We start from the raw sequence: 24,890 nt of genomic DNA, 5'->3' as shown, positions 1-24,890 counted from the left end.
GTTGCGTTGGGTCGCGCTACTGACTTCTGCGTCTTGCGATTGCGGCCGAGAAAGGAACACGTCTCGGCCTCTTGGGTTCTCGAGCCTGAAGACAAGGCTGCTATTTCTTACAAAGTTCACGAACCGAATTCGGCTTTCAATGTGCCGAATGTAATAACTGTGACACCTCACCTCGCCGAGAAGGCTAATGAGATGACCTCGACCAACAAGGATTCGAAAACCCTTCTCGACCGAGACTTGGATAGGTAATCGACCGTTCTCGCCGCAGTGCTGTTGATGCCAACGGAAGATACTGCGAGACCGACCAATTCTACGGTGACAGAGCTATCTATGCCGACTTAAGATATCACCGGTTGCTTCCACAGTGCTGTTGATGCCAACGGAAGATGTGTCAGCGAAAAAGGAAAAGAAAAAGATCTCAAGTTGTGAGAGTTTGCGCAGGGCAATTTTGTGTTGATTTTGTCGGGGCTTTCCTGATGCACAGCTTCCGCTATTTATAGCACTGGACCCCGAATCTGAGATAGAATCCTATTCGGACTAGGTTTTCCCTCTCCGGATCAATATCACCTCGACCAGTCCTGTTTTTATTAGGATTGTGAACCTAGTCCTTATTCGAGCCCTATCCGCTTCTAGGTTGTTAATCCTGCCGAGAATCCCTATTGTATCAGGACTCGGCTTGTCATTGCATTTTGACCTAACCGGCCTAGGTTTGGAAGCCCATAAGCTGAACGATCCATGGTCTTCTTGTCGCAAGGCCTTCCGGGCCGAGAATGGTTCTACACTCGGCCCAAACTATTATTTTGGGCCCAAACAACTATACATATTTGTCCCATAATTTGAAAGCTCAATCAATATTTTTTTTTAAACTGATAACTTATTTGATAATTATATTTTGTTTTAAAAAACAATAAAAGGGTTAACTACAAGTAACTACCCAAAATTACAAATTTTAAAGGGGTTTGCATGTGGAACACAATATATACCTATTAAAATTTGGACCAAGAAAAACAAATAATGGATAATAGTGTTCAAATTTGAACAACTTAGAAAATAAAAAAATAATAAAAAGCCATTGTGGTTCTGTTTTGTCCATGCGCTACCAAACGCAGAACGGAACATGGGTATTTTAGTCATTTTAATCTTTTGGTTCCGTTCCGTCCATGCGCTACCAAACGCAGAATGGAACAACTGTCCTGTTCTGCGCGTACCAAACGCAGAACCAAACGCTACCGGAGGGCCACAAAGAAAGCAATGGATGAAATTAGGTGGGCCCAACTTTTGAGGTAGAGGGTTCAAGAAACGCATCTCTCACACTCGGTCTATCATCACGGTCGTAGAGCAGAACACAAAGCCAGCAGGTGCGGCCTCCATCGACTCCTTCTCCACCGGGGGTCTCTTTCGTCTCTGGTAATTTCTGCAACAATTAATTAAAATCTTTACGTACTAATCCTAATCAGTTTCTATGGTGATGATATGCACACACGCAGATCAGGATGTATGTAATTGGACCTTGCTTCCGAGAATTAATCAAAGATTTGATCTAAAATCTTAATCAGTTTACTGTTTGTGATTTTTTCTTCTTAGAAATCTTAATTAAAAAGTTTTCATAATTTGTTGTTTATCGTTAGAGGGAGAGCGCGAGTAGTGTCGCAGCAGCAAAATGAAAATGGGACAAGATATGTTGGTGAAAATCCTACTAACTCTGCCTCCCAAAACTCTGATGCGATTCAAATGTGTCTCTAAATGGTGGTCTGCTCTCATCAACAATCCGGGTTTCGTGTCAAAGCACCTCTCCAACTCCGCGAACAACAATCTCACCACTCTCCACGTCTTTTTGGCGCGATTAGTAGTGCAGCGGCAGCATGAGGAGGAGGAGGAGGAGCCCAAGTGTAACAGCACCACTAAGAAGGAGGAGACTGAAGAAGTATTATCATTTCTTGAGTTTTGCAAAGACGATGATAATATTGATGACGAGCATAGCAATAGCTGCTCTCTTGTTGGTGTCCAGGACATCATTATTCCTCAATTTTGATTCAAAATATCGGAGTGCCGGAACAACAATTTGTTATTCAAGGCCACTGCAATGGCATCGTTTTACTATCTAGTGAGAGTAGCCTAGTTTTATGCAATCCCGGAATTGGGGAATTCAATCGTATTCCCGATGAGCCATGCCTTCCAATGTGGCCCTTAGACCAGCCGGATGATTACGATGGGCAAGAACATATGGAAACTGGTTTTCATACTGGATTTGGCTATGACCCCATGTCTAATGAGTACAAAGTTGTGACCTTTACTACTTATTTTCAAGAGGTACATGAAGACTGCCGGACTTTTCTTAGTCGGCACAGAGCAATAGTATACACCATGGGTTGTGATTTTTGGGAAGAGATCAACACAGATTCTTTAGAAACCGAAACTACTTTGTTTTGGCCTGAGTATTTCCAGATGTCCTTCAAGGGAATGTGTTATTGGCTGGGAATTGAGCAAGATAAGGAATTATTTCCATTTGACGCAGTTGGGCATCGATTCCATACGAATGGGAGATTGATCATTTCCTTCGATACAAGTCGTGAGGTATTTCACGGTATACCCTTACCATCTGAGCTCCAACAGTTTGTCTGATCGAATCACCTCTATTTGAAGCTTACTGTTTGGAATGAATCAGTTGCTTTTTTTGCCATTAGTGTGGACGATCGTCGATATCCTGAACCTTATGAAATGTGGGTGATGGATGATGACTTTAAGGGTGCTTGGACAAAATACTTGACTATTGAGGGCACAGATGATCAGATACGTAGGTCTAGAATTGTGGAATTGTGGGGGAATGAGTGTCTTATGGTTGACAGTGATGGACACGTAGTTTTCTTTAATCTTTGTACCAAAAAGCTTAAGCATATTCCCATTGAAACAGAAGATGATGAGAATATTTTTGTTTATGTGAATAGCATAGTTTCAGTCATGGGACGCAGCCACAAGCTTAAGAGCATAGAGAACACTTGCTCAGATAAAGATGAAGATGCGATGGTGATGGTAGACGGGAAGAGGGAAAGCTGCCAGAGGTTGTACTCATATTCGGTTTGGGCCATTCCACCGGCTGATGTTTCCCATAGAATCAAGAAGGTGATGGAGGGCCTCCAGGCAGAGTTTGGTGGGCCAGAGATCGAACCTCACATCCCCATCTTGGGATCCATCCAGATGATGAGTCGTGAGGATGCCCTTAACAAGTTTAGATTTGCTCCTAATGACATCGTTGCTAAAGTTGATCGGGTGGTTACTAAGAATTACTATCACCAGTGTGTTTCATTATTGATGGATCGAGAGGTATATATTTTCTTGATGTTTTGTTTAGTTCTGTTTTGTTTCCTTTTCATCTTTCTCGTTTTGGTTTGAGCTTGAATAGACTCACTTATCATTACACCTTCTTTTCTTAGTTATTTGAAAATGCCCAAAGTTGGAGCTACCATTTCGATTTCTACAACAGTAAGTTGCTATTTACAGTAACTTAATTTCTTAAAGTGTTGACAGGAATGTATGTATGTAATATGCGTGTCTGCAATATTTGATGCAGGTTCTATGCCATATTTGAGTCTCCTCTACGGGAAGTTGACGGAAGAAGAAAGGAAAAAAGCTGGAGAAATTGTTAATATTCTCGACGAGAGCATTACTAGCTGGACCTTCCCCATAACTCACTTTGCATTGTATGAAATAGACTACGATGACAGATCTCTGAAATCTTGGACCAAGATTGCTAAAATCGATTGTTAGACAAGCTCTCCGGTTGCATATATATGCATAGCACTCGGCACACTACAAAAAATATGGGCACTGCACACAATAAATTATTGGGAGTTTTAACGAAAAGTCTACGGTTCTGTTCATTTTAACGAAAAATCACATTTTTACACAAAAAAGTCAAACCTGCTACTATTCACTTTACCTTTTTATTTTGTCCTTCTCGTTAAAACTCAAAGTTTTCAAGCCATTTTCATTAGTTTTCCTTAAACTATTTGTGCCCTTTGAGACCAAAGAGCACCAACATATGTGCTCGTAGACAAATAGCAACAGTGCAGCAACGATAATTCTATGTGTGCCCCTTATGAGTGTGTCCTTTGGTCAAAGGGCACAATATAGTTGTTTGTGTTATTAAGGCAAAGCACTATAGAGCCTAATTTGTGCCTTCATTCAGATAGGTCTGACAGCCCTTCTCAACTGATTGGGCACTTCTGTATAATCGTGCCCTATACCAAAATTTTTTTAAAAGAATTGAAATTTTTTTTTCACATGAATTATATCGGATTCTTGCCCACTCACATACTAATTATATCGATCTATAATTAATAAACCTTAAACTGCATTAGTTGAGAAGAAAATTGAAAAGAAGAAGGAAAAAAAAAACTTAACTCAAATTCACGAATTGGGTGAGGTATTAAGATTAGAAACAATATCTGAAGAGAAAATAGAATGAGTTTAACTAGGTAATATATATTAAGTGAATGAAGTTGTTTAACATTTTACAAGATAACAGCATCTAAAATCTACCAAAATTGAGGTCCTCCTATCTCAACCTCCACATGAATATCATCCAGTATTGGCGCCAATATATTTCTCTGGCCAACCTCCACTGCCACTTTTTCTGCTAGCATTATACACATAATACAAGAGGGTGGAGTGTGAGTGAGAGAGAGAGAGAGAGAGATTCGGTGAGAAATGAAGAGTGAAGTGATGGTGGGTAAATAAGAGAGTAGAGTGGTAAGTGATTACCCGAACATTACTATAAACCAACAATGCCTGATGACCAAGTAAAATATAATAACTACCAAGACCATAACGCAGTGGGGTGCACATAAGGGATATCGTACGCATGCAAAATATCCCATCCAAACAACAACCGGTCATCACCACATGCAATATGTGTGACACATTCGGAGAAACCGAAAACGACATTCAAAGTCCGCGATTCTGATGCATAGGGTCTGATAAAAGGATTTACAAAGTGTTTCCGACCTACATGCAGCCAACCAAGTTCCTAACGATCTTTCGTTTAAGAATCACTAGGGATGGACACACACTTCGGACTGAGAATGATACGTTGCACTATTGAAATTCTCTAACTTTGAGTGGGGACAAGGTGAAAGAACAAACGAAATCAACAAACAAAGACAACTCAAACATGTCAGACTAACATTTAAATCTAAAGGTCTTTCCAGGTATGATTCGACACTTCCTCAACCTTAATCTGGTCAATGCATTACCGTGAGTCTAGGGCTAAAGGTTTTCCATTAGCTTAATATTTAATACCTAGTATCGAAGTAAGGTGGTATTCCGGATATCGCGGTGGAAATCTTTACAAATACTAAATTTGGAGGTGACGTTTTTTCCAAAACAACGTCACCGAAGATGGCTTTTGAACTCTACCCCGGGCCTATAAGCTTACCTATGTTTTTCCTCAACACTCCTTACTTCGAAAAGATTGACAGATTAAACTCTATTAATCTATTAGGAAGCAAACAGTATTCATCATCATCACAATTTTTTTGCACAACGTTCGAGATTGCACCACTGAGTCGGAAATGTCTCTGCTACATTGTACGAAATTGGATCATATACAAAGATAGAAGACCAAACAGTACGTATTCTAAAGTTGGAGAAAGGATGATCGGAATAATGTTACCTCAAAAATCTGGTCATGACTCAACAACTCTGTGAAGAGTTTGACCTGACAGAGTAGCGATGCCACCATTACCTTGTTCCGGGACAATAGGTGAAATCCGAGTGACTCCGCTGATATGGCCATACTTGTTCCAGAAGACATGAAATCTAACCCGAGCGACTCCAATTGTTGTCCGCAATGTTTCATCGTCACTTTTTCCTTTACTAGTTTTGAAAAAAATGGAGTTTTTAGATTTTATGACTTAAATAAGATATTTTTATATTTTAACGTGAATCGTTTTCTAAATCTAATTCAAGTATTTATTATTAAAACTTACCATATTTAAGTATTATAACATTTATAAACCTATTCTTAAGTCATGTATATTTTTATGCTCCAATCATACAAATAGATAAAAATTTATCCAAAATTTAAATTCTTATAATTAAAAAAAAAATCAACAACAATACATAAAAAATTTATATGAAAAAAACTCATAGGTACAGAGTATTGTTACAAATGTATAGGTACATAAAATTGTGGCACAAATACATTAGTACATAAGTTTTAGTACAAATGTCTCACCTACGTAACTATAGTACACACATAAGTACGTAATATGCATATATATATATGGAGAAATTCATGCATAATGAAGAAATTGAACTTATCACAAACTCAACTATAGTTTACGTGCGCTACAAGCAAACTTGGAACTAGGCCTGGCAATTCCTGACACGACACGACACGAAATTAACAGGTGTTCGGATCAACACGATAACAAATCATGTCGTTATTAGGTAACCCGATAAGCACCTGTTAAGATAACGAGTTGGTTCGGGTATACACGTGGGTATCACGATACACGATAAGTAAAATATGAATTTTATAATTTTATAACCCTAAAAAAATACTATAATAATTATATATATTAATTTAACAATTTTATACCCCTAAAAACTATAATAATTATATATATGTATATTAAATTTTAAAATTGGTGACCATTGGATCGGCTTAAATATACATATCATTCAATTTCTTAAGTGTTATACGTACAAAATAAACATTCAGAAATCAAGTAACGGGACAAACTTTTCGACGGTTATAAACGAAAAATCACGATTTAACGATTACTTTAACTCCGATTTGGATGATTTTTTACAGCTACACTCCTTGACCCTATATGATTACAATGAATGAATTCGATCTTATGTTATACTTAATTAAAGTATAAATAAACTCTAAGTGTTAGTGAATCTATCGTTTTGATGGGATATGCATTCTACAAAACTAATTTCAACGATCCAACCGTCGAACTTGTTTGTATATGCTTTGAGATCTCATACGCCAAAAATTGAAAAAAACAAACATTTAGAGATCAAGTAACGGGACAAAACTTTTCGATGGTTATCAAAGAAAAATCACGATTTAACGGTTATTTTAACTTCGATTTTGATGATTTTTTACAGCTACACTCCTTGACCCTATATGAATACAATGAATGAACTCGATCTTCAATTTAAAATATTTACACAAGTGGATACTACAAAATTTTATGTTATACTTAATGAAAATATGAATAAACTCTTAAGTGTTAGTGAATCTATTGTATTGATGGGATACGCATTCTACGAAACTAGTTTCAACGATCCAACCATCAAACACGTTTGTATATACTTCAAGATCACATACGCCAAAAATTGCAAAAAACAAACATTCAGAGATCAAGTAATGGGACAAAAAAAAATTTACGGTTATAAACTAAACATCATTTAACGGTTATTTTAACTCCGATTTTGATGATTTTTAAAAGCTACACTCCTTAATCCTATATGAATACAATGAACTAATTTGATTGTCAATCTAAAATATTTACACAAGTGGATGCCACAAAATCTTATGTCATGATGATCGATGAAAATTGAGGATTTTGTAAAAGGAATAACATGCAAGCTTTGAGTTCCATTAGTAAGGTTTAAACTTTTGAGAAATGCTTCATAACCCTGAAAACAAAAACTCTTTCTTTTTGCATATCCTTGCACATTTAATATTTTGTAATAGACTAGTAGTGTATGGATATTTGTTTATTAGGCTCTTATTTTTTAGTGTAGATGTAGTACTTAAATGACAAATGTGTTTTAATGTTTTGAAGTAATATTTATGTGGCAATGTGTGGTATGTGCAAATTTAAGAAAAAATATATATTTTTCTTAAGGGGTCATAACTGGTCGGGTCACTTTACTCTAAGGATCCGTTAAGATAACGGGTGTGACACGACACGACCCGTTAAGATAACAGATGTTATACGAAAACAACACAAACATAACAAACACAACCCGTTTTCCAGGCCTAGTGGGACTTAGACCATCTCTAACCGAAGGGTCCAGAGGGCCAAAGGGCCGAAAATAGCCCTAAAACCGTCTCCAACCGAGGGTTAGGCCAGAGGGCTCTGGAATCTGGGAGGGCCCCACAGGATCAGAGAGGGCTTGAGGGCTGGCTGCTTTCGGCCAGCCAGCCAGCCCCTAGCTGGCTATTTTTTTTTTAATGTTTTCCTATTGCTGTCGGTTATAACCGACAACATTAAAGAGATTCTTTTTTTTTAATAGTTTTACTATTAGTGTCGGTTATAACCGACACTAATAGTTTGAATGTTTTTTAATATAACGGCTAGTAGCCGTTGTATTATTAGGCCCTTTTTTTTTATGAATTTAAACTTCTTTTTTTCCCTTTTTTTTCCTTTTCATTTGAATCAAATTTTGTTTCATATTTTTTTTCAATTCTATTTTACAAAATTTGTTTCAATTTTTTTTTAAATTCTATTTTTTTTCCTATAACTTCTATTTTACAAAATTTGATTCATATTTTTTTTCATATAACTTCTATTTTACAAAATTTGTTTCATATTTTTTTAAATTCCATTTTTTTTCCTATAACTTCTATTTCACAAAATTTGTTTCATATTATTTTTCAATTCTGTTTTTTTCCTATAACTTCCTAGGCCATTTATACAACATTAAATTAAATTAAGTAACATGAAACAACATTAAACAATATGAAACAACATTAAATAACATTAACCAACATACAAATTATACAACATAAAAAAACATTTAACAACATGAAACTTAAACAACATTTTTAAAAACATTTAACAACATAAAACTTAAAAGCCTACTCCATGCTTCTTTTGGCCCAAAGATGTGCAACAAGATTCTGTTGTAGGTACCTATTTGTGGCACGAGAACGTATCATTCTATAGCGCCTCATATACTCATTTATAGAGATACTACCAGTTCTTGGATTGAAAGGCAAATTAGGCCCATCATATATTTTTGCTAGAGCCCTTCTTGACCTATTTGGATCTTCTTGGTCATCATCGAACTCTCCATCAATATACCCATCTCGCTCATCCTCCACTATCATATTGTGTAATATGATGCAAGACATCATGATGGAGTTCAAATTTTCTCGACTCCGCCCTCTTGCCGATTCGCTGATAATCTTCCACCGTGCTTGTAGAATACCGAAAGCTCTCTCAACATCTTTCCGATATGCCTCTTGGTGTAAGGTAAACAACTTTTCTGCATCATTCCTAGGGTTTGGAATTGCTTCGACAAGTGTCGCCCACTTTGGGTAGATGTCATCTGCCAAGTAATACCCCATATTGTATTCACGGCCGTTGATGTAGTAGTCAAGTTGAGGTGTTTTACCTTCAGTCAAGTTATTGAAAAGGGGTGAACGCCCAAGAACTGTAATGTCATTTTGGGATCCAGGGACTCCAAAGAAAGCATGCCAGATCCATGTGTCATATGAGGCAACTGCCTCTAACACAACAGTTGGCTTTCTCGACCTTCCGCTAAAGCCTCCTTGCCATCCAGTGGGACAGTTCTTCCAATCCCAATGCATGCAGTCTAATGACCCTGTCATGCCCGGAAACCCACGGTCTTCAGCTTTGTGAATGAGCCGATTCAAATCTTCTTGATTTGGCTCTCGGAGGTACTCGTCTTTGTAAACCTGAACAATTGTGTTACAAAATTCTTCAAGAGTATTAAGGCATGTAGACTCAAACATACCATGGGTTTCATCCATCGAATCAGCTGAGGAGCCATATGACATCATTCGGAGTGCAACAATAACCTTCTGATGAGGTGAGAAATCAGGGCGGCCTGCTCTGTCCCGCTTCTGTCGAAAGTATGGATTGACCTGCTGGACATCACGAAGTAAACGCTCGAAGACATGACGCCTCATCCAGAAGCGACGTCTGAAATCCTCTTCTGTGTACACCGAGTTGGGGTTGAAGTAGTTGTTCATCAGATTGGCATGCGCCATCGCTCTGTTTCGTGGTTTGTAAGAGTGACCAGCAACAGAGCCACCCCATTGAGGTTGTTCCTCAGTTGGCTGACAAACCATGGCCGCAGCCATGGCTGCTGCCATGTTTTGTTTGTTGCGCCTTACTTGAACTTCTTCATCAGACTCCTCATCTTCTCGTCTCATTTGCGCCCATTTTGCTTCCAATTTGGAATTGGATGAAGATCCAAAGTTGGAATTCATTGCAAACTTGAATTGAAAGAGATTGAATTGCAAGAGATTGAATTGAAATAGATTGAATTTAAAGTTGTGTGAATTATAGCCCAATATCCACCCTATTTATAGCAAAAAAAAATTCAAATCCAACGGCTAGTTGACGTCAGCATGATGTCAGCTACCAACGGCTAGCTGACATCATGTTGACGTCACCTAGCCGTTAGATTTGAATTTAAATTGTAGTTTATAAATAATAAATTATGTTTGGCCCTATGGCCCTTTGGCCCTCGGTTGGAGACGGCTTTTTGTGACAGGGCTAAAATGAGTCATTTGGCCCTCTAGCCCTCAGTTGGAGACGGAGGCAAATACGACCTTATACTATTCATTAAAATATTAATATATTGGGGAATCTTGGAGGGCCAGAGGGCTCAAACGAGCCCTCTGGCCAGCCCTCGGTTAGAGATGGCCTTAGGACTCGTTTAACAAGCACTAGCAATTAAAAACGCTTTTAAAGAAATATTTTTTAGTTCTAAAAACACTTGAAATATTTCTTTCCATTTATTTAGGCCCAAAGCCCAACAGGCCCCAAGTTGATAAACCCGTCACCCTTTTCCGCGCTATGGCGCGAAAAGACTACCAATTCCGAAAAAATCCAGTGCGACATTAGGGTTTCACCTCACATGCTACCGGTAGTCTGGGCACTGCTGCTTCCTCTCCCCCACCGCAACGATGTCCGGATTTTCAGACCAGCTCGAAGAAATAAAATCCCTGATATCTTCAGCCGCCACCAAAGCAAACAAGTCCTTCGCCTACTCCACCCTCTTACACCTCCAGCAGCAATCCTCCGACTGCCACGATTCAATTCAAATGCTTGCGCGGAGCTGCCGGAGCCTCATCCGTCCGACCGTCGCCGATGTTCGGAACAATGACGAAGAAATGTGAGTTCTTCCGATTCGAAATGTCATTTTTCTGGGTTTTTCATTTATTTTAATGGTATGGTGTAACTGAATACGTCTTGGATTTTATTTTTTTATTTAAAAATTTTGCAGTGCAACTCAGGCATTGAAATGCTTGGGCTTTATGATATATCATCCGTCCATCGTTGCCGAAATCGCAGGTACATGTAGCCACTCAAAAATCTGTTTCGTTTGAAATTTAAATTTTGAACTTTTTAGGCAGCTGAGCTTAAACTGATAACCAAATTTCTGTCACCAATTTCTTTGTTTCGCAGCGGATGATGTCAAATTTGTTTTAGATTCACTGGCAAAGCTCATTACAACCACAAAAATGAAGGTTATTTCTTTATATTAACGGGAATTTATTACTAAAAGCGATAATCTTTTTGTGTTTTTAGTTTTTGTTTTTTCGCGTGTGTGTCCGAATATTAACCTGCTGATTTCATAACTGCAGTCTGTTTGCAATTTAGGGGTGTGGTGCATATCTATCCAACAATTGAGTACACCACTTTTAGCTGCCCATTTCCATTCTCTTTTGCTTGCGATTGTTCATGCCATTGACAATCCTATCGGTTCTTTGTCGACTACTTTTGAGGCTATTCAGGTAATACATCGCAAGTATCATGCGTTTTAAACAGCGTTGTTTTCATACTAATTCTTCTGAATATGCCTTATGTTATTGTGACAGGCTGTTATGAAGCTAGCAACTTTGTTAAGTGAGAATATGAGAGAGATGTCGCATATATGGGCTCCTCCAGTATATAGAAGACTCCTTAGCTCTGATAAGAGGGAGAGGGATATGTCGGAGAGTTGTTTATTGAACACTAGGTCTACAATATTACCCCCTCCGCTAAATCTTTCCAAGGTACTCACTTGCTCATGTCATTTTCTTGAAGTATGACTTCTAGTATGAGTAGATTATGCCGTGTCACGGAAAAATTAACCATAAGATTATATAGCATCCCTTCCATTGGCTTCACGGGTCTCACATAGAACCATGAGGTGGCTTTCCATGATCTTGTCTTGCTGGTTATTCTGTAATTTATATTGACATGTACATTTCCTTTTTCTTCATTTTCTTCCATAAACAGGCAGTTGTCAAAGATTTGAAGCCAAGGTTGCTTACTGGGATGCACCACATGCTAACCAATGGCATGAAGGTTCAAACTATTCAAGCATGGGGATGGTTTATCCGCTTACTGGGATCTCATGCCTTGAAGAACAGGCAGTTAATTAATCAGATGCTAAAAATTCCCGAGCAGACATTTTCAGATCATGACTCACAAGTTCAAATTGCTTCACAAGTAAGTCTAATTCCAAAGAATAGATGATGTCTTTTTCTTAATGATTTCATTTATGTTATGCTCCTTCGAAGCTAGATCCAAGTCCCTAATCCTTGTCAGCGTTAAAACTTAATCTAGTCTCAGAATATCCAGACTTTCTGATTCCATATCTTAAGCTAAGATTGTTATGTACTCCAATTTTGCAGGTTGCCTGGGAAGGTCTTATTGATGCCCTTGTTCACCCTACCATGATATTACCCTTTGAGACAAATGCGACAAAAAAGGACAATGGTATGGAACAAATAGGAACATGCACGGGAAACGGTAGTGAAATTAAAAAAAATGGATACTTAAAAGGCACAAAGCTCATTATGACACCACTGATAGGCATCATGTCGACTAAATGTGATGTATCTGTTCATTTAGCTTGCTTGAACACGTGGTGTTATTTATTGCATAAACTTGATATCTCTCTCAGTGATTCTTCTGTCATCAGAATGGTACTAGAGCCTGTTGTTGAGGCAATTTTTCAAGTTGATCCTGATAGTAAGAGCATCTGGGCCAGGAATCTGTGCATAGATTTGCTTAATGATTTCATATTGGCAAAATGTAAAGATATAGATTATGACTCACTTAATCAAGTGAACCATCAGTTATTGGGCAAAACCTCTAGGATTGCTCCCCTTGTATCTGGAAGTTTCTCTTGGAAGCAGTATCCCATCAAATGGTTTCCATGGGATCTGAGTCTTTTAGACTTCCATTTAAAGATGATCTACATTCTTATCTGTCAAGCGTTAAGGGAAACTGTCTCCCACGATAACAGGATTTCAGCTGCGGATGCCTCCTTAAGGTTATTTAGATCTGTTTTGAAAGGAGTTCAGTTGGAGTTGAAAAGGTCGTCTATCAGTTATGATGATATTATGTTTTGTTTGAATGCAATATTGAAGTTCGTAAAAAATACTTGTGAAAAAGTTATTTCAGATTGTAGTGACAGAAATGACTTACATCACATATCGCTTCAGTTGGTGGAGGCTGTCTGTGAGGAGATTGAACATACTATAGTGGGATCCCCTCTTTACAGGGTGCCATTTGACATCAAGTGTATTGATAACCTGCAAATATTAGTTGACATTGGATGTGGAAAATCTGGTGTCACTAACGCTTACATGGATATGGTTTCACCAATGGTTTATTTAAGTGTACTTTACTTCTGCTTAGTGGTTCAGTCAACAATGACCGAACCCAAAACAGACATCAATCTTCAGAGAATGCAGAATTATTTCAAATATCTGTTATCAATGTTTGATCCCCTGGAAAGCCTGGTTGTCACTACTGGATTATTGTACAAGCACAGTGGGCCTAGCTGCTTAAGGATGTGGATTGCAGTGGCAGAAGGTTTGAAGTTCTACATTGATGATATGAAGGATTTTTCGTCATTGAAAATGGAGTCTGACAGCAAATGTTGTTTTGCCGTGTGCGATCTGTTGTCCTATCCACTAGTTGTATGCTCCTGTACTCCGAAATACTTTATGTCTGCAGAGCTTGGAAGCCCCTCAAAAGAATCTCATGCTTCACATCACATACAGGTTGAGCTTGACCAAGTTATCACACTCTGGAAGTCCCTCTATTGTTCCCTCTGCACCTCAATATCTGGGTGTTTCATTGGCGGCAGTTTCTTTGAGGATCTCCTTTCAATATTGGATAGGTGCCTTGAAAAGTGTACTAGCATGCTTGTGTGTGCTGATGAGTATGTCTTAAAATTCAAGGATCTGGCTCTTCATCGCATTTCCTCATATGGCGATGTGTTGATATGTATTTTGGAAAAATTCTGCTCTTCAGAATTTAATTCATATCGAGATAACAAGCATGGCTCTAACCACAAGGTCTCTAGTGCCATTCAATTCTGCTTGAAATTGATCATCAGGTTAGTCCAAATGTTGCTAGTTTGGATTTAGTCAAAGTCAAATGCTTCCGCCGTCAGTTTTTATGTTGAATGTGTTATTATTATACAGATATATGAAGTTGTTGCAGACAAAGATAGGATCAGACGAACCAATTGGTCTTAGTGCAGTCTCAAGGTTAGTTTAGGTAGCCATTTTGTCAACTTTCATGTTTATGTTCCTTGTGTAATTACATTAATGTCAATTTCTCCTTTGATGTGAAATTTGCAGGGTATATTCTGCATTGGCACACTTGCTGAGTTCCCTGCACTTGAAAGAGGATATCCTATCCTTCTTCAAGGTTTGTGCTTATTTCCAAGGTTTTGTGTTCTGTCTCATTTCATACTGAGGTGGAGCGATATGATAGGCTGTGTACCAGTTCACTGCCATAGATCTTTAGATTGTTTTTCTTTATTCCCAAATTGAATCAGTTTCTGATCAAAGTTGTTGCAAGTGGAAGTGAATGATATCTGTTCAAATTATTCTTAAACCCTAACAAATGTCATGCACCGGCTCTTAAAATTTTATCTTATTTTTTATTTTTGGCAAACCGTAGAATCTTCACTATAAATTCATCTAAACTATGGGTGCTGGAAACCTTCTATTAGAGTATGTTCCTCATAGGAAAGCTGTTCTGAGAGCGTTGTCCTTATCTGTTGGAGTTGGTGATCAAGATACTGAAATTTCTTGCCGTTTCATCTGTTATTTCAGGTTTCCTTATTGTTCAGTGTGTAAATGCATAGCTAAAATATTGTTAATGTTGGTTTAATGCGTCATGTACTTGCAGATAGTATCTGATCCACTGCTTCAGTGGCTGGTACTCATGGAAACACAAGATGAGAACACCAGCAATCAATTTCAACTCCTGTGGGCAGAAACGCTTAATTGTTTAAGGAGGAGTCAGCCTCCAATAATCTTTGACTCTGCATTTCTCCAACTCCAAGCACCCATCCTTGCAAAAACTCTTGATCACTCAAACCTGTCCATTTCAAATCCAACCATCACCTTCTGGAATTCCACATATGGCGAACAAACTGAATTGGATTACCCCCAGACCTTACGTCATGTCTTAGACAAGCTCTGGAGAAATGGAAGAATAAGCCTCCATAAGAGAAGCCCACCACGTCAAAGATGTCAATCAAGACCGGGATCCGCTACCGCTCCACCAAGATACAGGGTCAATGCAACCCATAACAGAGGCTCAAAAAGAGTAGAACTGCAAGAGGACACGATAGGCGGTGAGCTCAAAGAAATGCCTCCATGTTCGAGTTTGAAAAGGAAAAGGTTGGAACTAACTGAGCATCAGAAGGAAGTAAGGCGAGCACAGCAAGGAAGGGAGAGGGATTGTAGCGGTCACGGCCCGGGCATCCAGACTTTCACAAGCATGGATTTTTCGCAGGGGAACGAGGATACGCAAGACAACCAAGATATCCGGAATGCAGAGTGCATCTTGGAGCTGTTGAGAAAGGGATAGTTTGGCTATCTCAGTACTCTCAGGCTTTCAGCTTCTACTTTGACAGTTTCCTGTGTATAGAAATGTAGAGCCCCAAATGTTGGAGCTGGGCATATGTTATGTACATAACTGAATTACTTATGTTTTCTGTATTATCTATCTTCTATTCTATTATATATAAAGAGAATGGAAAAGGTGAATAGTGATTTGGTGTCATGCTTCAACAAAAATATTTGGACAAAAATGCCCCCAAAACAAAAAACTTCAAAGGCATTCTAAAATAATACATCAAATAAGGTAGGGGCATTTTTGTCATTTTAATAGTATTTCTTTAATAATTTACTTTCTGATGCTTTTTTTTAAATAAGTACCTCACAATAAGCTAGCAATAATGTGATTTAATTTCTTTATTTTTAAGCACGTCAAAAAACATCTTAAGAGGCGTATAATGGCGGTTATAAAAAAAAATTCACACACGGATAACAATGTGGTTAAATAAGTTATCAAATGATTGTTTTTTTTTTTTTAACAAACGATATAATTGTTTTTTTTTAACAAACAATATTATCTACACTAAGAGCAACTCCACCCTTGTAGATTGCTCGGGGGACAAGCGAGAGAAAAGGGCCCGAGGCCCTGTAGATTTGCTCCAGCGTGAAGGAGCCCAAGCGGAGGTGGAGGCCCGAGCTCTGGGCCTGTGAAGAGTTGACAGCCCACAAGCCCGAGCTCCAGGCCTTTTTTTAATTTTTTTTCTGTCAGGCGCGTGCACCCCACTCGAGCGTGGGGGCGTGTCGCCCGACTCAGAAAAAACAGAAGCCTTTTCAGACTTCAATGTTACTGTTGGGAAGCCACGTGGCTTCCCACGGTCCGTTTGATCTCAATGGCTATTTAACTTGGACCGTTCGATCTCAACGGTAAAAAAAATACAAAAAATCTTATTTAATATCAACCGTTCGATCTGAGATCAACGGTCGATATTAATATGCTTTATAAATAAATACATAAAACGAAAAAATAGTTTTAAAATTAAGAAAAGTTACCGTTGTGACACGTGGCATAATTTGGAGTGTTGGAATTCAATTTTTTTTTAAATCCAACGGTAGAGATTAATTATTTGAATAAAAAAATTAAAAAAATTGTAAAAAAATTCCTCAAAAATATCTGAAATTTTTTTAAAAAAAATGTTTCTACTTTTCTATAAATACCTTCTCATTATCATATACCTTTGTTTGGACCCAAATTTACATCATCGGCCCGTGTAATCGAGACCGTAGAGTAAACATAGTTCTCAACCGTCGGATGGAAAAGTGAAGATATTTTTGTTAAAAGATAATATTATGGTTTTTATCATAATTATCTTTTAATTTGAATTATCTTGACATATTCTTAAACGGGATGGATAGGATGCAAATTATATCCTCAAGTAAGAGGTACAGTTCAAATTAATTTGGATGTTTAGCAATGAACGTGCAGATTGAAAAAAAAACTTGGGGATTTGATGATTTTAAAGTCATGGTCTTGGATAATGATGGGATAAGGAACCTAGGTAGACTAGGTCTTTTTACATGGTGATGGATGGTGTCAGATGGGGTTTTGATGATAAGAAGTTTAGGTGGGCTAGGCTTTTTATGAGATATGATAAAGCCTAACTTTTATTAGGTTTGAAAAGTCACAAAAGCTGGAGGATAGGCTTACACGGATCAATTTTGAAGGAGTCAGAGTTGCAGTTCGTGCCAAGCAAGTACAAAATACTATAAATACAAGCTATTCTGCGACAGAAAGAGGGCCTGCAAATCAATACAAAATTGCCCTGCGCAAACTCTCACAACTTGAGATCTTTTCTTTTTCTTTTTTCACTGACACATCTTCCGTTGGCATCAACAGCACTGTGGAAGCAACCGGTGATATCTTAAGTCGGCATAGATAGCTCTGTCACCGTAGAGTCAGTCGGTCTTGCAGTATCTTCCGTTGGCATCAACAGCACTGCGGCGAGAACGATTGATTACCTATCCAAGTCTCGGTCGAGAAGGGTTTCTGAATCCTTATTGGTCGGGGTCATCTCATTAGCCTTCTCGGCGAAGTGAGGTGTTACAGTTATTATATTCGGCACGTTGAAAGCCGAATTCGGTTCGTGAACTTCGTAAGAATAGCAGCCTTGTCTTCAGGCTCGAGAACTCAAGAGGCCGAGACGTGTTCCTTTCTCGGCCGCAATCGTAAGACGCAGAAGTCAGTAGCGCGACCCAACGCAACATCATCAAATTTACTCCTCGGCCGAGCTCGGCCGACGAGTTGGCACGCCCCGCAATCACCGAAGGACGTAGTTAACTTAGAAAATATTCGGCCTGCGCGCCACGTAGGCTCTGTAGTTTCTAGGGTCAACGTTTTGGCACGCCCAGTGGGACCCAGTGCTAAAACTACGAAGTTCATATGATATATCAAGATTCCAATCTGGCTCAACGTAGCTGATTGTACGAGCTCCTGGAGGAATTGAAAAAACATAATGAGGAATGTAAAAAATCTTTGGAAGCAGAAAAAGTTCTTCGTGGCCATAGAGAGATGCAAAAGTCATTCGCTTGCATGTTGGAAATAAAAGCTCCTGTTACCCTGCAAGGGCAATGGGTAAATGAAGACAGAGCTCGATTTAATGCCTGGTTAGATGAAGAAAATTTTCCTTACGTTTCTGATTACAGATCAATTCCATTTGAAAAATGGTTAGGCCCAAAGGCCGGGGGGCAATTTTTCGCTCCGGCCGTAATCAGACATCGGCCTAAGAAAATTGTTAATTTGGCCGAAGAACAAAGGCCACCTATTTTTTCGGTCGAGGCTGAAGATATGGTCGGCCAAGAAGAAAAACCTAGGCTACCTATTTTTTCGGTCGAGACTGAAAGTGTGGTAGGCCTAGAAGAAAAAATGCAAGTCCCTAAGTTATATACAAAAATTGACTTGGAAAAAGATTCGTCAAAAGAATGCTCCAGTGACGAACGAGGCCGAGATATTGGCCTAGCCCGAGAAACTACGCCAATTGATATGATTATTGGCAATAAAGCCGATATGGAGAAATCCTGTTCGGCTAAGTTGTTTGAATTAAACGCCGAAATTATGCCTGGGGGGCATAATACTTATTCCACACATTCGGCGGCCGAAAATGCAAAATATTTCACCAAGTCAGAAATATTGGGAGATGATCTTTTATTCGGTTTTGGAAAATGTCAAAGTGAAAATTTTGATGTAAAAAGATCTCGGCTTGGAATAAAGCATCGTTGGCCTCCTCCTGACTATGTTTCGGCCACTTTTCTTTTCGTTTGCTAAAAATATAATTATATATAATAAATTATTTTCTTAACCATTCGGCCCTTGACTGATACTTAAGAAAATAAGAGGGGCAACAAGTGGTGTGCTCGGCAAAATTTTGGTCATTTTGTTTTTAGCCGGGCTCGACAAACAAGCCGACCTGAGAAGAGTTATTTTCGCTGCTATCAATAGTACCATGCCTATGGTTAAAGTGTGGGGACAAGTTTCAAAACCATTTAATCAGGAAGATGCTAGGGTCAAAGTTTGGCTGAATAAGTCATGGTTGCTGTTTTGAGGTTATATATATATATATATATATATATATATATATATATATATGTATATAGTCATGATTGCTGACAATGGGTTTGATATGCATATATATGTAGGCAGGCCGAGCTGCCAAGAAAAGACTCTTCTCGACCTCGGCCAAATTTATCCTCGACCCCAATTCCAATTCTTCTCGACCCTGGTTCATAACTGTTTATCTTCGGCCATGAGTTGTTCTTTGGTCGAAAGGAGCCGTGAGTAAACAGCAGCAAGGGATGACGGTCAAAAGTACATCTGATTAGGCTGGAGATACTTAATTTCCTTAATCATTCGGCTTACGAGCCGAAGTTCAAGGAAACTGGGGGGCAATGTTTGGACCCAAATTTACATCATCGGCCCGTGTAATCGAGACCGTAGAGTAAACATAGTTCTCAGCCGTCGGATGGAAAAGTGAAGATATTTTTGTTAAAAGATAATATTATGGTTTTTATCATAATTATCTTTTAATTTGAATTATCTTGACATATTCTTAAACGGGATGGATAGGATGCAAATTATATCCTCAAGTAAGAGGTACAGTTCAAATTAATTTGGATGTTTAGCAATGAACGTGCAGATTGAAAAAAAACTTGGGGATTTGATGATTTTAAAGTCATGGTCTTGGATAATGATGGGATAAGGAACCTAGGTAGACTAGGTCTTTTTACATGGTGATGGATGGTGTCAGATGGGGTTTTGATGATAAGAAGTTTAGGTGGGCTAGGCTTTTTATGAGATATGATAAAGCCTAACTTTTATTAGGTTTGAAAAGTCACAAAAGCTGGAGGATAGGCTTACACGGATCAATTTTGAAGGAGTCAGAGTTGCAGTTCGTGCCAAGCAAGTACAAAATACTATAAATACAAGCTATTCTGCAACAGAAAGAGGGCCTGCAAATCAATACAAAATTGCCCTGCGCAAACTCTCACAACTTGAGATCTTTTCTTTTTCTTTTTTCGCTGACACATCTTCCGTTGGCATCAACAGCACTGTGGAAGCAACCGGTGATATCTTAAGTCGGCATAGATAGCTCTGTCACCGTAGAGTCAGTCGGTCTTGCAGTATCTTCCGTTGGCATCAACAGCACTGCGGTGAGAACGATTGATTACCTATCCAAGTCTCGGTCGAGAAGGGTTTCTGAATCCTTATTGGTCGGGGTCATCTCATTAGCCTTCTCGGCGAAGTGAGGTGTTACAGTTATTATATTCGGCACGTTGAAAGCCGAATTCGGTTCGTGAACTTCGTAAGAATAGCAGCCTTGTCTTCAGGCTCGAGAACCCAAGAGGCCGAGACGTGTTCCTTTCTCGGCCGCAATCGCAAGACGCAAAAGTCAGTAGCGCGACCCAACGCAACATCATCAAATTTACTCCTCGGCCGAGCTCGGCCGACGAGTTGGCACGCCCCGCAATCACCGAAGGACGTAGTTAGCTTAGAAAATATTCGGCCTGCGCGCCACGTAGGCTCTGTAGTTTCTAGGGTCAACAACCTTGCACCACAATTTCATATGTTCTCAACTACTTTCAATCACATTCCTATCTTTCTCTCAAAATTTCAATCCAATTTTTTTCAACAAAATGACTATTGATGCAGGTACAAATTGGACGTCTCTTGAAGATGTTGCATTGTGTACTAGTTGGGTTGAAGTTACTCATAGTTCGTGTACGGGTAATGAGATGCAGTTGCGAGAAATGTGGAGTCTTATTCATACCAATTGTTGAACAATAAAAATACATGACGTATAAAAAATAAGGTCCATACAAATTGGGTCAAACTACAAGGCAAAACAAGATGTAATCCAGCCCAACAAAAATGAGGATGGGCTTTACATACATCCATAAATAAAATAAAATAAAATATGCATTTCCCTACAAAAGAGGGAAGAAACATACAAAATCAGCGGCTCCCCCATTTCCTGCAACAAAAAAAGAAAAGTGGAGTCAGTTTAAGAGAAAGTGGCGAAAAGAAAGGCCTCTATCCTCCCCCAAGTAAGAACTCTGGAAACCTCCTAAGATGCCTATAAATAGGCATCAACCATAGCAAAAAAAGGGAGAACAGGAAAAAAAGAGGGAGACGCTGCAGAAATTGCAGCACACGGAGGACGAAAGAAAAGGAAAGGTACGCTGCAGAAATTGAGATAGAAATTGAGCAACGAAAGAGGAGACTTTCAAGGAAGAAGAGCAAACTACAAGCAACAATCAAAAGGTACAAAACTATGATTCTTTTCTCTTCATCTGCTCTCTAGTAAAATTATTTTGCAGGCAAACGTTGTCTTTAAAAAACTTTGGGCAGCAACAAGAACTTATATGCTAGCAACTGTCGACGTTAGACAAAAAAAAATCCCAAACAGAAATGGCAGTCGTACCACGTCTCCAACCGTCGTCTCCGGTGGTTTTCCAGATGGAACCCGTGCACTACGCGGCTTGAAGGAAATGGGTTTGGTAATGCCGTGTTGCATAAAACCAGAAGAACCCGAAGGAAGTCGCAGGATGTGGCTTGAAGGAGATGGGTTTGGTGATGCCATGTTGCATAAAACTAGAAGAACCCGAAGGAAGTCGATGTGGCTTGAAGGAAATGGGTTTGGTGATGCTGTGTTGCATAAAACCAGAAGAAAGCCACTCACAAAGAACAACCATTATCACAATGCTCACTCCGGGCGGCATGAATCCCACCAAAACGCAGCAGATCCGCTTCCCACGGCCTCCTGCAATCTCTTGCGTGAAGTTTCTATATCTTTCTTTCTCTCTTCGAAGATACAACAGAGAAGCAGCAATCTCTTGGGTGTCTAAAGAAGTTTTGACATCTTTCTCTTTTCAGAAATGCGACAGAGAAAGAGCAACTTCTTGGGTGTTTAAAGAAGTTTCAGAGATACAACAGAAAAGAAACTATCATCCTCCACGATTGAACAAATGGGAAGGAAGAAACCATCGTGCCCAGCGATGGTCCTGAAACCCGCCGATGATGTAAGGACAGTTTCGAACAAGGCAACAACAATGATGGACGAACAAGCAGTAGCCTTGCCTTTTTTTTTTTTACCATGACGCTGCGGCAGCACCTGGACAAAGAAGATTTTGAAATTGAGATTTCAAGTTCTTTATCCCCGAAACAGTACCTTCCATCCATACTTTTCGTCCATGTCAAGAAGAAAAGGAGCAGCTCGTACCGTTCCCTCCTTCCGCGCACCGTTGGTTATGAGTGTTTAAAGAAAGCAGCCAGTCCTTCAATTTTCTTCCGTAGCAGAGTGATTATCATCACGATTTTCTAGTGCCCAGAGAACTGCGGCTGCAAGTTTCTTTAAAAAGAAAGGGAAGAGCCCTCGTGTTTTTTTTTCCAAGTTCACACATGGTGGGAGAAGTTGCCTCAAAGATTTTTTTTTTTGTTTAAAAGAAAGTTCTCAGGCTGTTGTATTGTAGTTTATAAGAACTCCATCATAATGTGTGGTACCAGACAAAAAAAAAACATATAAAATGGTGAGATGAAAAGGCTACGGCATGAGAGGGAAACAAAAGCCCCTCCAAAACTTTCCACTCACGTGGGCACTATGAGAAGGGCCCCATTTAATCGAATATGGTGCAGGAAGAAAAGAAAATATGGAAGCAAACTAACTAAAGGGTACAAAACAAATTTGCCCCTTGATATCTTCACGGCATGGGGACAAAAAGCCTACGACACTAGTTAAAGTCAAACAAAATTGGAAGGCTAAGATCGGGCTCAAGGTGCACCAAAATTGGTACAGCTGCAGTCCATGTTCCACCTGCTCTACGAGCACCAAGATGAAGCAAAATAAAAAAGAAATAATAATCAACACTATCATCTCAATCATACAGCAGCTGCTCTAAGACACCAAAGATTGAAAAAATATCATTGTTTCCTAAAGAAATAATGGGGAGATGACTCACGGAATCTTCATGCAAAAAGAAGATTATGTTAATCTCACAAGGAAATAAAGAGGACATGCAACGACTCTCGTTGACTTCATAAAATTCTGAAAACTACGCCGCGTACTCAAATGAACAGCAGAAGATAACTATCTTCCTGACTTCATGAAAAGGTCCTGTTTGGACTTGGAAAGGTGAAAGAAGAAAAAAAGGCTTGCTGACATATTAGAAAGAAGCTTAGGACAAATGGGACTAAAATCCCATGTTGAGTGGGATTGAAAGTTCAAAATAAAAGTATAAAAACAAAGGGGAAGGCTGCTTTCAACACATAACCCGTATGGGATGAATCCCGTGAAGGAGTTAGATAAAATATTTTCTCTATTCCAAGCATGATCCCCTACAAATTTGTCAGAAGAAAGAAAGCTGCAAAGGAAAAGTAAAATTAAACATGGAGTAAGAAATGGTACCAAGCTAGAGTCAAATGCCAAAATATTAGTGGGTTTATCAGAAATAAATCCGTTAATTTACTCTACGCTCAAACGGCACAAAACCACTTTAAATGGGACAAAGCTGCCTCAAATGGCTAAAAGCCGATTCAATGGCACGAAGCCGTATTAAATTCCAAATGGCATGAAGCCGAAGAAAGGTCTCAAATACATTACAAACTACGCTGGTTTGATTCCGTTAAGGATACGTAGGCAGTTTGATATCAATTTTCAAACACAACCATGAAATCAAGATAACGAACTACGCCGGTTTGATTCCATTAAGGATACGTAGGCAGTCTGATATCAAGTTATAGACGCAACCGTGAAACCGAAACGAATCTCTGGTTTATATAAACTAAATTCACTCCTACTATCAAATACCAAAATGGCACGAAGCCGAAGAAATGTTTCAAAGGGCACAAAGCCGTATCAAATCCCGAGTGGCACGAAGCCGAAGAAAAATCTCAAATGGCATAAAGCCACATCAAATTTTCTAATGCTCCTCGCCCGCATGAGCTAAAACTGCATAAGGCACTAAACAGCTCCAACGGCTTAAAGTCCTTGCCTGCATGAGCTAAAACTGCACAAGGCATCAGTTGCTCCTTGCCCGCATGAGCTAAAACTGCACAAGGCATTAAACTCCAACAAATACATCATGAACTATGAGTGACTTGATCCCTCAAGAGGGTACGTAGGCAATCTAGGATTCGACCTAGATGCAGTCACAAAATCAAACAAACACCAAAATCCTCAAGTTACATTTTATTCGAATTGGAATCAAAGGGTATTCCTTTCCCAAAAGAAGGGTTGTAATTAATAGGCGCATAGCCTAGAATGGGTCGAACTCGAATTAATAAAACCCTCTTCGGAAAAAAGAACGAGGGTGAAATTGTGTCGAGTGAATTATTTGTTTACATATTATGTACAATTTTTGCTCAACACCAATTATCTTGAGAAAATGGGTGGGAGTAGAACCAAAGAATCGATGTCTAGTTGTTGGAAATTACTTAGCCGATCGTTTACTATTTGGAGAGACGTCTTGGCACAAGCTAGTAGTAATCTTCGAAGTAGGGAAAATTACATGAATCAGGTAACAATATATTATTTATTTGTTTGTA

The 24,890-nt window shown here is 39.0% G+C and overlaps 3 protein-coding genes and 1 long non-coding RNA gene across 6 annotated transcripts; all 4 read left to right on the top strand.

Moving 5' to 3' along the window:
- Nucleotides 1-1,265: 1,265 nt before the first annotated feature.
- LOC114821801 (cyclic phosphodiesterase-like) lies at nt 1,266-3,769 on the top strand. 2 transcript variants are annotated; one of them, XM_070814633.1, is made up of 4 exons: nt 1,266-1,407; nt 1,629-3,321; nt 3,432-3,480; nt 3,569-3,769. In XM_070814633.1, exons 2-4 carry the CDS (start codon nt 2,719-2,721, stop codon nt 3,763-3,765), a joined length of 849 nt encoding a protein of 282 aa, XP_070670734.1. In that variant the 5' UTR covers nt 1,266-1,407; nt 1,629-2,718; the 3' UTR covers nt 3,766-3,769. The 2 variants fall into 2 exon arrangements, with proteins under 2 accessions (XP_070670734.1, XP_070670735.1); XM_070814634.1 differs by lacking the exon at nt 1,266-1,407 and having other exon boundaries at nt 2,451-2,574; nt 2,946-3,321.
- Nucleotides 2,179-2,622, top strand: LOC114821312 (putative F-box protein At3g52320). Its single transcript, XM_070812680.1, has one exon. It carries the CDS (start codon nt 2,179-2,181, stop codon nt 2,620-2,622), a length of 444 nt encoding a protein of 147 aa, XP_070668781.1.
- A 7,021-nt stretch (nt 3,770-10,790) lies between the features above and the next one.
- Nucleotides 10,791-16,011, top strand: LOC103421216 (uncharacterized). Its single transcript, XM_070813902.1, has 10 exons — nt 10,791-11,115; nt 11,227-11,294; nt 11,409-11,470; nt 11,588-11,737; nt 11,822-11,998; nt 12,225-12,437; nt 12,623-14,340; nt 14,429-14,494; nt 14,588-14,657; nt 15,144-16,011. Exons 1-10 carry the CDS (start codon nt 10,907-10,909, stop codon nt 15,828-15,830), a joined length of 3,420 nt encoding a protein of 1,139 aa, XP_070670003.1. The 5' UTR covers nt 10,791-10,906; the 3' UTR covers nt 15,831-16,011.
- Nucleotides 16,012-19,322: 3,311 nt separating this feature from the next.
- Nucleotides 19,323-22,818, top strand: LOC114821837 (uncharacterized). 2 transcript variants are annotated; one of them, XR_011576654.1, is made up of 2 exons: nt 19,323-21,611; nt 21,757-22,818. It is a non-coding gene; the product is annotated as an uncharacterized lncRNA (long non-coding RNA). The 2 variants fall into 2 exon arrangements; XR_003769676.2 differs by having other exon boundaries at nt 21,736-22,818.
- Nucleotides 22,819-24,890: the final 2,072 nt, after the last annotated feature.

The sequence above is a fragment of the Malus domestica genome, chromosome 15 (genome assembly GCF_042453785.1).
Source record: "Malus domestica chromosome 15, GDT2T_hap1".
NCBI lineage: Eukaryota > Viridiplantae > Streptophyta > Magnoliopsida > Rosales > Rosaceae > Malus > Malus domestica.
This window is presented reverse-complemented; position numbering and strand designations above follow the sequence as displayed.

What these genes read in the sequence shown, in the direction of transcription:
- LOC103421216 (XM_070813902.1), top strand. Translation starts at nt 10,907, where the DNA reads ATGTCCGGATTTTCAGACCAGCTCGAAGAAATAAAATCCCTGATATCT. An exon ending in GGTCTTAGTGCAGTCTCAAG is followed by an intron (nt 14,495 to 14,587) that starts GTTAGTTTAGGT and finishes TGAAATTTGCAG; the next exon opens with GGTATATTCTGCATTGGCAC. An exon ending in ATATCCTATCCTTCTTCAAG is followed by an intron (nt 14,658 to 15,143) that starts GTTTGTGCTTAT and finishes ATGTACTTGCAG; the next exon opens with ATAGTATCTGATCCACTGCT.
- LOC114821801 (XM_070814633.1), top strand. Translation starts at nt 2,719, where the DNA reads ATGTGGGTGATGGATGATGACTTTAAGGGTGCTTGGACAAAATACTTG. An exon ending in CATTATTGATGGATCGAGAG is followed by an intron (nt 3,322 to 3,431) that starts GTATATATTTTC and finishes TTCTTTTCTTAG; the next exon opens with TTATTTGAAAATGCCCAAAG. An exon ending in CCATTTCGATTTCTACAACA is followed by an intron (nt 3,481 to 3,568) that starts GTAAGTTGCTAT and finishes TATTTGATGCAG; the next exon opens with GTTCTATGCCATATTTGAGT.
- LOC114821312 (XM_070812680.1), top strand. Translation starts at nt 2,179, where the DNA reads ATGTGGCCCTTAGACCAGCCGGATGATTACGATGGGCAAGAACATATG.